This window comes from Oncorhynchus mykiss, chromosome 12, assembly GCF_057628025.1.
Source record: "Oncorhynchus mykiss isolate SJ-2025 chromosome 12, ASM5762802v1, whole genome shotgun sequence".
NCBI lineage: Eukaryota > Metazoa > Chordata > Actinopteri > Salmoniformes > Salmonidae > Oncorhynchus > Oncorhynchus mykiss.
This window is the reverse complement of record NC_143033.1, coordinates 45431170-45447240: the sequence shown is the minus strand read 5'-3', so window position 1 is coordinate 45447240 and position 16071 is coordinate 45431170. Positions and strand designations below refer to the sequence as shown.

General features: G+C 40.6%; 1 protein-coding gene across 4 annotated transcripts in view; it reads right to left on the bottom strand.

Annotated features, from left to right (window-relative positions):
- The window catches only part of LOC110537663 (protein FAM168A), a 63829-nt gene that overhangs the window by 31785 nt on the left and 15973 nt on the right, over nucleotides 1-16071 (bottom strand). For all 4 annotated transcript variants that reach the window (XM_021623875.3, XM_090192562.1, XM_021623874.3 and 1 more), the window contains one exon: nucleotides 4001-4092. In XM_021623875.3, coding sequence (XP_021479550.1) covers nucleotides 4001-4070 — 70 coding nt within the window. In that variant the 5' untranslated portion in view covers nucleotides 4071-4092. The remainder of the gene's footprint in view (nucleotides 1-4000; nucleotides 4093-16071) is intronic.

The window sequence follows — 16071 nt, the reverse complement described above, 5'->3', positions numbered from 1 at the left end:
TATAGTATAGTCAAAAAGCAATCAGATGCAAACTAAACTAAAAAGCACACAGCATTTCCCTGTAAATGGAAAATATGGGGTATGGATGATATAGAAGAGGAACATAAAGACAAATATTTACTTGACAGTAGGCGGTCTATAAGGAAAATAAAGGAGTATGGAATGTGGAGAGAATATGGAAGAAAAGGGACAATATTTATTTAAGGTTAGGCAGACATATATTATGAATGTATGCCTTCTCTATGCTATAATGACAGGTGCTATTGATATGACTATGAATTGTGAATTGATTATGAATTGTACTGATCGCATAGCAATCACACTAAAACAAAGTAGCCTATTATTGGAAATAACATAGAATGCAGGAGCAGCCTGTGTGTGTGTCTCAATCCTGAGGCTACACAACACCTACGCAACCTGATCCGACAGCCCACACGCACACACAGTCAGAGCCTCAGTATTTATACACACACACACACACACTAATTAGCCCTCGTATTTATGGAACAGTGTGACTGTGGACTAATTGTGAGCAAAAGAGAATCAGCCAGAGACAATTAGAGCAAGAGAGGTAGAGAGAGAGCAGTAGAAAGAGAGTGACACTGAAAGGGAGGGAGGAACTGAAGGAGGAATGGAATAGAGGGAGGGATCCCTACTGTCAGCAGTATCTGAGAACGACAACTGCACTCCCTTGGTCTGCTGTCCCCAGGGGTGTGTGTACATGTGTGTCTGTGTATGTGTGTGAGCTCCTGCATATGTACCTCCTGCCTCCCTCCACACAGCATCCATAACACAAGCCTACTGCAACCACTGCAAGCGTCTGTCCTTTCTCTTAACTCCCTGATCAGCTGTAACTTAAGGATGAGCAGCAATGCATTGTGGGTAGGAAGAAGCGACTAGAGAAAAAAAAAACATTGAGAGCTGAGGGCACCTTTAAAATAATCTCTCTCTTATGAAAGCCAGTGATGTGGTAACAGCCTGGCCTATGAAGCACAAGCCAAGTAACCAGCCCTGCCCTCCTGAGCCAGTGGAGGAAAACACCACCAGAGAAATCACATTTCTATTTCCACCTTTCCTGCCTTTCCTTTTTTCACCTTTCTTTGGACATACCATGTGAATTATTATTTTGTTGCACAGACAGCTCATTCGATGCATAGACTCATCCGGTGGTGGATGCACTACTTCTACATGCATATGGTTCATACATCCTAATACAGTATGTGACAGAGGCGGTGACATTTGGCTTTCGGTGACAAAACAGCCCATTATGCCAACCAGCCATTAGAGGAGCTTACTAATCATTACCATTCTACCATTCTTACTACAAGGGTTTGTTTTGTAAACAGATCACAATATACCACCACTACACCATTTCCATACATAGGTTTTCCCCTTCAAAAATCTATTGAAGGCACCCAATCATTTTATGACCCACATTAGACTGCTTAATGGGGAAAAGGGGAGGAGGGACTAAGAAACTGCAAAGTTTGTATCAGTGGGGACACCTTCAATGCTGCACTGTCCTTCTAAAACGAAAAACAATTAATCTCCATTGTAAACCCAGTCATGCGGATGACAGGAGAGAAAATGGAAAGCAACTGAAATGAATTAAAGCGCAAAAGAGAGTAAGTCATTTATTTATTTTCAGAAAGAGAGCAGGAAAAGGATATGGAGTGGAGTCAGAAATTGGATACCACGAAATTGGGGAGAAAAAGGGGTAAAAATTCAACAACAACAAAAAAATTAATAAAAAATCTAATAAAAAGAATCTCCTTTGGCAGCGATTACAGCTGTGAGTCTTTCTGGGTAAGTCTGATCCACAATAGCTTTAATAGCTAATAGCTTGTGCAACATTTGCTCATTATTCTTTTCAAAATTCTTCAAGCTCTGTCAAATTGGTTGTTGACTAGACAACCATTTTCAGGTCTTGCCATAGATTTTCTAGCAGATTTAAGTCAAAACTAACTCTGACACTCAGGAACTCCATTGTAGATTTGGCCTTGTGTTTAGGTTATTGTGCTGCTGAAAGGTGGATTCATCTTCCAGTGTCTGGTGGAAAGCAGACTGAACAATGTTTTCCCCTAGGATTTTACCTGTGCTCAGCTCCATTCGGTTTATTTTCTATCCTGAAAAACTCCCCAGTCCTTAACGATTACAAGAACACAATATGGAGAGTGGTACTTAGTAATGTGTTCGTGTTGGATTTGCCCCAAAAGATAACATTTTGTATTACAGACAAAAAAGTGAATTGCTTTGCCACATTTTTTGCAGATGACTTTAGTGCCTTGTTGCAAACAGATGCATGTTTTGGAATATTTTTATTCTGCACAGGCTTCCCGCTTTTCACTCTGTCAATTAGGTTATTATTGTGGAGTAACCACAATCTTGTTGATCCATCCTCAGTTATCCTATTACAACCATTAAACTCTGCAACTATTTTAAAGTCACCATTGGCCTAATGGTAAAATCTCTGAGCGGTTTCCTTCCTCTCAGGCAACTGAGTTAGGAAGGATGCCTGTATCTTTGTACCCATCTGCCAATAGGTGCCCTTCTTTGCAAGGTATTGGAAAAACTCCCTGGTCTTTGTGGTTGAATCTGTTTGAAATTCACTGCTCGACTGAGGGACCTTACAGAAAATTGCATGTGTGGGGTACAGAGATGGGATAGTCATTCAAAAATCGTGTTAAACACTGTTATTGCACACAGAGTCCATGCAACTTATTATGTGACTTGATAAGCACATTTCTACTCCTGAACTTATTTAGGCATGCAATAACATAGGGGTTGACTCAAGACAGTTCAGCATTCATTTGTAATACATTTGTAAACATTTTTAAAAACATAATTCCACTTTGACATTATGGGCTATTGTGTGTAGGCCAATGATAAAAAAATCTCAATTTATTCCATTTTAAATTCAGGCTGTAACGCAACAAAATGTGCCACAACAATACTTGAAAATCAAAGACCAGTGGTGGGTTTGGCATCAAAATGACAATGCATAAGCAGAAAATAACCATATACCTACTGTAAAATATGGTGGTGGATCTTTGATTTTCAAATATTGTGGTGGCCCATGTTATGTTATGGGTATGCTTGTCACCGGAAGGGACTGGGGAGTTTGTCAGGATCAAAAATATGAAAGGCGCTAAGCCCGGGTAAAATGTTGGGGAGAAAACCAGTCATAGTCTGCTGAAAACCTAACCACGTGATACAGTTATATTTTTCAGTGGGACAATTACACACGCTTTCCAAGAGGTATTGCGTGCTCCTTAATGGTCCAGTCTCAGCCCGACTTAAATCCTGCTTGAAAATCAGAGACAAGGTTTGAACATTGTTGTCCGTCAACGATCCCCAAACAAATTTACTGAGAATATGTTACTGTAAGCGTTGTGCAAGATTGGTAGCATCTGTAATGGCTCTCAAAGGTGCTTGGAGACATGCAATCAATACTGGTCTATTTGTTTTGTTATTGTTATTATTATTATTTGCAAGATTTTCTATAATTTGTCTTTCACTTTGAAAATGTGGAGTAGGATGTGTAGATCTGAAGGGAAGAAATCTAATGTATTCCTATTTTGATGCAGCTAAATGTGAAGACTATGCAAAGGGTATGTAGACTTTCATTAGCGACTGTGTCTAGAACGTGAGTTTAATCCCTGACGAAGCATTATTGTTTTTATAGATTGAACGGAAAGCCAATGTGTTCCATTGAGCCCATTTCAGCTATTACTGGTGTGTTTGAGAGGTCATTACAAACGTTTCCGCTGTCGTTACATTAACGGTAAAAAATTTTTTAAAAAAGAATGGCACAAGCCAGAGTGGGAAAGTGTAAAATGAAAGCAATCAATCCAGCGAGATTTAAGTGACAAGTGGATTTTGCACCCCTCAAACACAAGAAATAGGTGGGAGGGGCATGCGCACTCCTACACACATGCATACACACACAGTATTGGTATGGCATTGATGCGGTTATTGCTGATGTTGATTTGGCACTCACCTGCGTATGCTATGTTCTTAGGGTTGCCGTACGGTGTCCCGGGCTGGACAGGACTGTACACAGGATTCATGTTGGAAGATAGTCTACCCTTACTGCAAGGAGAACAGATAGAGAGAGAGACCGAGAGACAGAGCGAGATACAAACATATGGTGAGAAGAAAGTCATGGCATTCAATAATTATTCATTGAGAATATGCATAAGCTCAGAGGTCTCCATCTTGGAAGTGTTCCATAGCCAGCTTAAAGACATCTGACATCTGAAAAACTAAAAGGTACTCCACAAAAACTACCGTTAAACTCACAATATTGTAGCAGGTCTGATTTTGAAAGTTGTTTTTTTTCGATGTTCGTGAGAAGGCAGCAATTTATTTCCGCAGGATAAAAGTAAATCAGGTAGAAAATGCGAAAGCATACAATACAATTGTTGCTAAATAAAAATGAGTAAAATTCAAATATTTCTGTATTGAGTATTATGGTATTTCTGACTGTTTTGAACATCTTCAACAGTCACATAAGAAGACACTAGCACAAACATGACTGACATACTAGGACATTCTTCAACCTGAGCTCATTTGTTTGCAACACTTTTCTCCACCTCTTTCTCAACCTGTTTCCACCACCCATCTCTTTCACACGCATGCAAGAACTGAACCACACGCACACACATACTCTCTGTCTCTCTCGACAGCCATTCATATTTAGCTCGTTCAAGATTTCAAAGAAGGTTCGCGAGAGTACTCGTTCTCTCTCTCTCTCTCACACACACAAGTTTGCAGATGACAACAGTTGCAGGCTTGATTACCAACAATGACGAGACAGCCTATAGGGAGGTGTGTAATGTCAGGAAAAAAACTCGCTCAACATCAACAAAGGAGATGATCATGGACTTCAGGAAACAGCAGAGGGAGCACCCCCCTATCCACATCGACGGGACAGTAGTGGAGAAGTTGGAAAGTTAAGTTCCTCGGCATACACATCACGGACAAACTGAAATGGTCCACCCACACAGACAGCATGGTGAAGAAGGCACAACAACGCCTCTTCAACCTCACAACCTCAGGAGGCTAAAGAAATTTGGCTTGTCACCTAAATCCCTCACAAACTTTTACAGATGCACAATCGAGAGCATCCTGTCGGGCTGTATCACTGCCTGGTACGGCAACTGCACCTCCCTCAACCGCAAGGCTTTCCAGAGGGTGGTGCGGTCTGCACAACGCATCACCGGGGGGCAAACTACCTGCCCTACAGGACACCGACAACACCGACAACACCCAATTACACAGGAAGACAAAAAGATCATCAAGGACAACAACCACCCGAGCCAATGCCTGTTCACCCTGCTATCATCCAGAAGGCAAGGTCAGTTTAATAAATGAGTTTAGAAGGCAAGGCCACTTTAATAAATGGGTTTAATAAAAAGGTATAATGTCACTTTAATAATGTTTACATATCCTACATTACTCATCTCATATGTATATCATCTTTGGGATAGGGGGCAGCATTTTCACTTTTGGATGAATAGCGTGCCCAGAGTGAACTCCTACTCAGTCTCAGATGCTAATATATGCATATTATTAGTAGTATTGGATAGAAAACACTGAAGTTTCTAAAACTATTTGAATGATGTCTGTGAGTATAACAGAACTCATATGGCAGGCAAAGATCTGTGAAAAAATCCAAACAGGAAGTGGGAAATCTGAGGTTTGTAGTTTTTGAACTCACCCCTATCGAATACAGTGGGATATGGGTTATTTTGCACTTCCTAAGGCTTCCACTAGATGTCAACCACATGAGAGCAACCTGCGTTACATGGCTTTTCTACAGACAATGGAATTCTCCGGTTGGAACATTAATGAACTTTTATGATAACATCCTAAAGATTGATTCTATACTTAGTTTGACAAGTTTCTTCGACCTGTAATATAACTTTTTCAACTTTTCGTCCGACTGGATCAGATCACGCTTTTGGATTTGGTTACCAAGCGCCCTAACAAAAGAAGTTATTGGACATAAATGGACATTATCGAACAAAACAGGCATTTATTGTGGAACTGCGATTCCTGGGAGTGCAATCTGATGAAGATCAAAAGGTACAGTGCCTTGCGAAAGTATTCGGCCCCCTTGAACTTTGCGACCTTTTGCCACATTTCAGGCTACAAACATAAAGATATAAAACTGTATTTTTTTGTGAAGAATCAACAACAAGTGGGACACAATCATGAAGTGGAACGACATTTATTGGATATTTCAAACTTTTTTAACAAATCAAAAACTGAAAAATTGGGCGTGCAAAATTATTCAGCCCCCTTAAGTTAATACTTTGTAGCGCCACCTTTTGCTGCGATTACAGCTGTAAGTCGCTTGGGGTATGTCTCTATCAGTTTTGCACATCGAGAGACTGACATTTTTTCCCATTCCTCCTTGCAAAACAGCTCGAGCTCAGTGAGGTTGGATGGAGAGCATTTGTGAACAGCAGTTTTCAGTTCTTTCCACAGATTCTCGATTGGATTCAGGTCTGGACTTTGACTTGGCCATTCTAACACCTGGATATGTTTATTTTTGAACCATTCCATTGTAGATTTTGCTTTATGTTTTGGATCATTGTCTTGTTGGAAGACAAATCTCCGTCCCAGTCTCAGGTCTTTTGCAGACTCCATCAGGTTTTCTTCCAGAATGGTCCTGTATTTGGCTCCATCCATCTTCCCATCAATTTTAACCATCTTCCCTGTCCCTGCTGAAGAAAAGCAGGCCCAAACCATGATGCTGCCACCACCATGTTTGACAGTGGGGATGGTGTGTTCAGCTGTGTTGCTTTTACGCCAAACATAACGTTTTGCATTGTTGCCAAAAAGTTCAATTTTGGTTTCATCTGACCAGAGCACCTTCTTCCACATGTTTGGTGTGTCTCCCAGGTGGCTTGTGGCAAACTTTAAACGACACTTTTTATGGATATCTTTAAGAAATGGCTTTCTTCTTGCCACTCTTCCATAAAGGCCAGATTTGTGCAATATACGACTGATTGTTGTCCTATGGACAGAGTCTCCCACCTCAGCTGTAGATCTCTGCAGTTCATCCAGAGTGATCATGGGCCTCTTGGCTGCATCTCTGATCAGTCTTCTCCTTGTATGAGCTGAAAGTTTAGAGGGACGGCCAGGTCTTGGTAGATTTGCAGTGGTCTGATACTCCTTCCATTTCAATATTATCGCTTGCACAGTGCTCCTTGGGATGTTTAAAGCTTGGGAAATCTTTTTGTATCCAAATCCGGCTTTAAACTTCTTCACAACAGTATCTCGGACCTGCCTGGTGTGTTCCTTGTTCTTCATAATGCTCTCTGCGCTTTTAACGGACCTCTGAGACTATCACAGTGCAGGTGCATTTATACGGAGACTTGATTACACGCAGGTGGATTGTATTTATCATCATTAGTCATTTAGGTCAACATTGGATCATTCAGAGATCCTCACTGAACTTCTGGAGAGAGTTTGCTGCACTGAAAGTAAAGGGGCTGAATAATTTTGCACGCCCAATTGTTCAGTTTTTGATTTGATAAAAAAGTTTGAAATATCCAATAAATGTCGTTCCACTTCATGATTGTGTCCCACTTGTTGTTGATTCTTCACAAAAAAATACAGTTTTATATCTTTATGTTTGAAGCCTGAAATGTGGCAAAAAGTCGCAAAGTTCAAGGGGGCCGAATACTTTCGCAAGGCACTGTAAGTGAATATTTATAATGCTATTTATGAATAATGTTGACTACCCAACATGGCGGAAATTTCTCTGGCTGGTTTGGGCTCTGAGCGCCGTTCTCAGATTATGCTTTTCCCGTAAAGTTTTTTTAAAATCTGACACAGCGGTTGCATTAAGGAGAAGTGTATCTAAAGTTCCATGCATAACACTTGAATTTTCAAGTGTCATCAACATTTATAATGAGTATTTCTGTGAATTCATGTGGCTCTCTGCAATATCACTGAATGTTTTGGAACTACTGAACCTAACACGCCAATGTAAAATAAGATTTTTGGATATAAATATGAACTTTACTTTGTATTGTGTAACATGAAGTCCTATGAGTGTCATCTGATGAAGATCATCAAAGGTTAGTGATTCATTTTATGTCTATTTGTGCTTTTTGTGACTCCTCTCTTTGGCTGGAAAAATGGCTGGGTTTTGGTGGTGACCTAACAATCGTTTGTGGAGCTTTCGCTGTAAAGCATTTTTTTAAATCAGACACTGTGGCTGGATTAACGAGAATTTTATCTTTAAAATGGTACCTAATACTTGTATGTTTGAGAAATTTGATTCATGAGATTTCTGTTGATTTGTATTTGGCGCTAGCGGAATGGGGTTCAAGTCCTAGACAGGATATACGGTAATCATTGCATCTTGCCTGTGCTGCACGGCCATCACTCATCCATATATTTATATGTACATATTCTTATTCCATCCATTTACAATTGTGTGTATAAGGTAGTTGTTGTGAATTAGATATTACTGCACTGTCAAAACTAGAAGCACCCACATTTCGCTATACTCGCATTAACATCTGCTAACCATGTGTATGTGACAAAAAACATTTGATTTGACACACACACACTTCTCTCTTCGTTCTAGGAGGCAGTTAACCGCTAGACTAAGACCATTGGGCAAGTAATTGAAAGGAAGGTCTCTGGTTTGAGTCCCCGAGCTGACTAAGTGAAAAATCTGTCGATGTACCCTTGAGCAAGGCACTTAACCCTAATTGCTCCTGTAAGTCACTCTGGATAAGAGTGTCTGGTTATTGACAAAAATGTATAAAATGTCCTGTTTGTAACCCAACCAGCCAAGAGCCTATCCCCAGTCTAGAGGGTATACCAGGAACAAAAGGACCTCCCACACATTAGAGAGATCTCTCCTAGTGTGTGTGTGTGGAATTGAATCAAAGTTGTCAACAGTACAATGAAATGCTTACTTACAGGCTTTTCCTCAACAATGCAATAATATTAAGTCAGATAAAAAAAAACACGATAATATGTGTGCACACTTGACGTGTGAGAGAAAATGCCTTCCTCAAGGGATTCATGTGACCTTTCACATGGACCCTGTCACCCTTCCACTCACAGCATGGTTGTATTCATTAGTGAACACCGTAGCAAAACATTTAGAAATGTAAAATGAAAACAAGCGTTTCTTATTGGAATAGTTCAGGTAGTCCCCGTTTCTAACATCTGTCCAGAACTTAATCGAGCATCTGACACAAATACACAAGATTTTAGTTCTGAGTGTCTGAGATTACAACCATACATACAAACACATTGAGTCAAGCCGCCAACAAAACAGAAAGCAAGTCTTTGTATAAAAAATCCCATTTAAATCAAGAGATTTTCTTTGCAGTCACTAAATAATCACGATCAAAATTGGAAACACAATTATCAAGAAGTGCAATATTATGGGCGCTCTCTCCTTTTTTGTATATGTCACAAAAAATGTCATACACAAATATTTTTTCCTGATAAAAAAAATGCAAAAAAGAAAAAAAGTCAGTCCCCCATTGCCTAGATCGTTCCCTATATTGTACATGAATAGAGTCATTTAGAATTCTGTCCACTAGTATTTGGGTAGTTGCCATATAGCCAAAACAAAAGTTTTAAAAAAAAAATGTATTCCATAATTAAAGTTTTTTTATACACAGTTGCAATAAACTGTCTAAACATAATGTTGTGGCCATCTTCAATTAATAAAAAAATATATAATTTAAATGAACCATTTCAGGCTTTTAAGCCTTGATTTTGTCCTTTGGTGTGACAATTAATGCTAATATAAAAAGGTTTAATGATTCTCAAATAGACAAAATTATTTTTACTCATTAGCTACTTCTGTTTTTAAATCAGTAATTATATTCTGGAATTTCAGTTGTATAATGAAGATCAAGTAATTTGACAAAAAACTAGATAAAAAGCTATTTGTTTACTTGTGTATTATGATGATGTCACCTGCCTCATGCTTAACATTATTTTTTGTGTTTTGTTCAAGGCAACACTATTTATTGGTGTCACCCCATAGGACATTATGTCACACCGATGGACAATACACAAAAGGCAGTCAGAGTTTAAGGTTAAAACTCTGTCCATAGGACAACAATCAGTCGTATATTGCACAAATCTGGCCTTTACGGAAGAGTGGCAAGAAGAAAGCCATTTCTTAAAGATATCCATAAAAAGTGTTGTTTAAAGTTTGCCACAAGCCACCTGGGAGACACACCAAACATGTGGAAGAAGGTGCTCTGGTCAGATGAAACCAAAATTGAACTTTTTGGCAACAATGCAAAACGTTATGTTTGGCGTAAAAGCAACACAGCTCATCACCCTGAACACTGTCAAACATGGTGGTGGCAGCATCATGGTTTGGGCCTGCTTTTCTTCAGCAGGGAAGATGGTTAAAATTGATGGGAAGATGGATGGAGCCAAATACAGGACCATTCTGGAAGAAAACCTGATGGAGTCTGCTAAAGACCTGAGACTGGGACGGAGATTTGTCTTCCAACAAGACAATGATCCAAAACATTAAGCAAAATCTACAATGGAATGGTTCAAAAATAAACATATCCAGGTGTTAGAATGGCCAAGTCAAAGTCCAGACCTGAATCCAATCGAGAATCTGTGGAAAGAACTGAAAACTGCTGTTCACAAATGCTCTCCATCCAACCTCACTGAGCTCGAGCTGTTTTGCAAGGAGGAATGGGAAAAAATTTCAGTCTCTCGTTGTGCAAAACTGATAGAGACATACCCCAAGCGACTTACAGCTGTAATCGCAGCAAAAGGTGGCGCTACAAAGTATTAACTTAAGGGGGCTGAATAATTTTGCACGCCCAATTTTTCAGTTTTTGATTTGTTAAAAAAGTTTGAAATATCCAATAAATGTCGTTCCACTTCATGATTGTGTCCCACTTGTTGTTGATTCTTCACAAAAAAAATACAGTTTTATATCTTTATGTTTGAAGCCTGAAATGTGGCAAAAGGTCGCAAAGTTCAAGGGGGCCGAATACTTTCGCAAGGCACTGTATATTGAATAGATTTGGGGACTACTGTTTCTTGAAAATGCTTGCGTGTCATAATAACAAGAGTGGGTGAAGGGAATTGTATTCATGTTTTAACTAATTAACTTTGAATTTAAGTTCCACAATCTTACCTGGGACAGTCACACCACTGCTGTGGGATTATTTCAGATCCTCTTTAAAGGGTAGGGTTTCAGATGTTTTTGGGAAGATGGGCAGGGACTCTGCGGTCCTAGCTTGAGGGGGAAGCTGTTTCCACCATTGGGGTGCCAGGACAGAGAAGAGCTTTGACTGGGCTGAGAGGGAGCTGCTCTCCCATAGGGATGGGAGGGCCAAGAGACCTGATGTGGCATAACGGAGTACTCGGGTTTGGAGTGTAGAGTTTGAGCATTGCCTGAAGGTAGAGGGGTAGTTCCTCTTGCTGATTCGTAGGCAAGTACCATGGTCTTATAGTGGACGTGAGCTTCGACTGGAGGCCAGTGGAGTGTGCGGAGGAACAAGGTGACATGGGAGAACATGGGAAGGCTGAACACCAGGCGGGCTGCGGCGTTCAGGATACGTTTCAGGGGTTTGATGGCACAAGCAAGGTGCCAAGCCAACAGCCAGTTGCAGTAGGCCAGACTGGAGATGTAAAGTGTCTGGATTAAGACCTGCGCCGCTTCCTGTGTGAGGTAGGGTTGTACTCTACGGATGTTGTAGAGCATGAACCTGCAGGAGCGAGTCACTGCTCTGATGTTTGTTTAGCAGAGAATGGCAGGCTGTTGCCCGACGTCACGTCAAGGTTCATTGCACTGTGGAGTTGTCAACCGTGATGGAGAGTATTTCCCTGATGCCAATTAAATTAATAGTTTTGCAAAGGGGTGTGAAGATATGCATTCCAGATACAAAGGCAAGAATTTGGGCAAATGTATTAATGCATTTTGATCATTGTTGTTCTACTGTTGATACTTTGGACCTCAGTTCCAAAAAATGCTTTTATGCAATTGAGAAAAATGTAATAACCAAGAAACCGCTGCAGAGACAGAGAGATAGAGCAAAAGGAATGGACAGATAGAGGAGTGAAGAGATGGATGGGTTGTGTATGTGTGTGTGTGTACGCATGCGCTGGGGGAGTTTAAGAGTAATAAACAAATCAATAAGATAAACGATATAAAAAAATAGAGTGAAATACAAAAAGATGACTGACAAACAGAATAAAAAGACATGATCACATGATGGCCAGACAGTGGAGCTGGAAAGGTGGAGGAAGAGAGGTGACAGACAGATGAGATAAGGAGAGATGAGATGAGATGGGATGGGATGCTGGATTGATGCATGGACAAGGTGAGAAGAAAAGGTTGATGAACTGAAGGAGGGGTATATGAAAGAGAGAATATTTACAACTGGTTAGGGAAAGTCCAGGACAGCAGACAAACAGAGAGGTGATAAACCAGACATATACACTCAGGTCCCAAAATATTGGCACCCTTGATAAAGATGAACAAAGAATGTACAATACAGTTGAAGTCGGAAATTTACATACACCTTAGCCAAATACATTTAAACTCAGTTTCACATTTCCTGACATTTAATCCTAGTAAAAATTCCCTGTCTTTGGTCAGTTAGGATCACCACTTTATTTTAAGAACGTGAAATGTCAGAATATTAGTAGAGAGAACGATTTGTTTCAGCTTATATTTCTTTCATCACATTCCCAGTGGGTCAGAAGTTTACATACACTCAAATAGTATTTGGTAAAATTAACTTTAAATTGTTCAACTTGGGTCAAACGTTTCGGGTAGCCATCCACAATTTTCAATAGGATTGAAGTCAGGGCTTTGTGATGGCCAATCCAATACCTTGACTTTGTTGTCCATAAGCCATTTTGCCACAACTTTGGAACTATGCTAGGGATTCATTGTCCATTTGGAAGACCCATTTGCGACAAAGCTTTAACTTCCTGACCGATGTCTTGGGATGTTACTTCAATATATCCACATAATTTTCCTCCCTCATGATGCCATCTATTTTGTGAAGTGCACCAATCTCTCCAGCAGCATACCACCCCCACAACATGATGCGGCCACCCACGTGCTTCACGGTTGGGTTGGTGTTCTTCGGCTTGCAAGCCTCCCCCTTCTCCTCCAAACATAAAGATGGTCATTATGGCCAAACAGTTCTATTTTTGTTTCATCAGACATTTCTCCAAAAAAGTACAATATTTTCCCCCATGTACAGTTGCAAACCGTAGTCTGGATTTTCTATGGTGGTTTTGGAGCAGTGGCTTCTTCCTTGCTGAGCGGTCTATCAGGTTATGTTGATATAGGACTTGTTTTACTGTGGATATAGATACTTCTGTACCGGTTTCCTCCAGGATCTTAACAAGGTCCTTTGCTGTAGTTCTGAGATTGATTTGCACTTCGCACCAAAGTACGTTCATCTCTAGGAGACAGAACACGTCTCCTTCCTGAGCGGTATGACGGCTGAGTGGTCCCATGGTGTCAACGTGTATGTAAACTTCTGACCCACTGGAATTCTGATACAGTGAATTATATGTGAAATAATCTGTCTGTAAACAATTGCTGGAAAAATTACTTGTGTCATGCCCAAAGTAGATGCCAAAACTATCAGTCAGTTAGGACAAGAAATTTGTGGAGTGGTTGAAAAATGACTTTTAATGACTCCAACCTAAGTGTATGTAAACTTCCAACTTCAACTGTATATATTACAAATACTGACCTTTACTGTATGCTCAAAAAAAATTGGAAATATTTTGTACTAAATAAAATTGTTCAGAGATTTTCGCAAGACACTGAGCCTTTTTCTCAAATGTTTTATGAGCTTGGACACACATAGTGATCTTAGACTATTCCTTCATACAGAATCTTTCCAGATCCTTGAAATCCTTCCTCTGCGCCAATGGACTGCCCTATTCAAATTTCAATAGTTGACATTAAGAATGACCCCAGGACCAGTAGAAGCAAAATAGCACCAGAACACCAAAGATCCATGACCAAATACATTTTTATGGGGTTCTTTTCTGCATATGCATCTTTCTTTCGACACAAAACCAACCACTGATGTGCATGGCCAAAGAGCTCTATTTTCATGTCACCTGACCATAGAACCGGTTCCAATCGAAGTGCCAATGCCGTTTAGCAGATTCCAGGCATTTACATTTGTTGGATGACATGTACAGCCTGGCCAAAAGTGTTGAGAATGGAAATTAATGTTTGTGTCACAACGTTGGCTGCTTCAGTGTATTTAGATATTTTTGCCAGATGTTACTATGGAATACTGAAGTATAATTACAAGCATTTCATAAGTGTCAAAGGCTTTTATTGACAATTACATGAAGTTGATGCAAAGAGTCAATATTTGCAGTGTTGACCCTTCCTTTTTCAAGACCTCTGCAATCCGCCCTGGCATGCTGTCAATTAACTTCTGGGCCACACACTGATGGCAGCCCATTCTTGCATAGTCAATGCTTGGAGTTTGTCAGAATTTGTGGATTTTTGTTTGTCCACCCGCCTCATGAGGATTGACCACAAGTTCTCAATGGGATTAAGGTCTGGGGAGTTTCCTGGCCATGGACTCAAAATATCAATGTTTTGTTCCCCGAGCCACTTAGTTATCACTTTTGCCTTATGGCAAGGTGCGCCATCATGCTGGAAAAGGCATTGTTCGTCACCAAACTGTTCCTGGATGGTTGGGAGAAGTTGCTCTTGGAGGATGTGTTGGTACCATTCTTAATTCATGGCTGTGTTCTTAGGCAAAATTGTGAGTGAGCCCACTCCCTTGGCTGAGAATCAACCCCACACATGAATGGTCTCAGGATGCTTTACTGTTGGCATGACACGACACAGGACTGATCGTAGCGCTCACATGGTCTTCTCCGGACAAACTTTTCTCCGGATGCCCCAAACAATCTGAAAGGGGATTCATCAGAGAAAATGACTACCCCAGTCCTCAGCAGTCCAATCCCTGTACCCTTTGCAGAATATCAGTCTGTCCCTGATGTTTTTCTTGGAGAGAAGTGGCTTCTTTGCTGCCCTTCTTGACACCAGGCCATGCTCAAAGTCTTTATCTCACTGTGCGTGCAGATGCTCAGGAATGGCAACAGGCAGGTGTGAGTGCAAGCTCTGTATTGGTGGTGCCCCAATCCCGCAGCTGAATCAACTTTAGGAAATGGTCTTGGCGCTTGCTGGACTTTCTTGGGTACCCTGAAGCCTTCTTCACAACAACTCGAAGTTCTTGATGCTCCGATAAATGATTGATTTAGGTGCAATCTTACTGGCAGCAATCTTACTTGCCTGTGAAGCCCTTTTTGTGCAATTAATGATGACGGCACATGTTTCCTTGCAGGTAACCATGATTGACAGAGGAAGAACAATGATTCCAAGCACCACCCTCCTTTTGAAGCTTCCAGTCTTGTTATTCGAACTCAATCAGCATGACAGAGTAATCTCCAGCCTTGTCCTCGTCAACACTCGCACCTGTGTTAACAAGAGAATCACTGACATGTCCGCTGGTCCATTTGTGGCAGGGCTGAAATGCAGTGGAAATGATTTTGGGGGGATTCAGTTCATTTGCATGGCAAAGAGGGACTTTGAAATTAATCTGATCGCTCTTCATAATATTCTGGAGTATATGAAAATTGCCATCATACAAACTGAGGCAGCAGACTTTGTGAAAATTAATATTTATGTCATTCTCAAAACATTTGGCCATGACTGTAAATAGAGATCTTTAGCCACGCACATCAGTGGTGGGTTTGACATTGAAAGAAAGATACATGCAACCTACCAAGTTAATGCAATATACAGGGAACTCAGAAAGTATTCAGACTCCTTGACTTTTTCCACATTTTGTTACATTACAGCCTTATTCTAAAATGAGGGTTAGGGTTAGGGTTAGGGCTAAGGTACCAAAAAATGTCTGCAGCAATGACGGTCCCCAAGAACACAGTGACCTCCATCATTCTTAAATGGAATAAGTTTGGAACCACCAAGACTCTTCCTAGAGCTGGCCGCCCGGCAAAACTGAGCAATCGGGGGAGAAA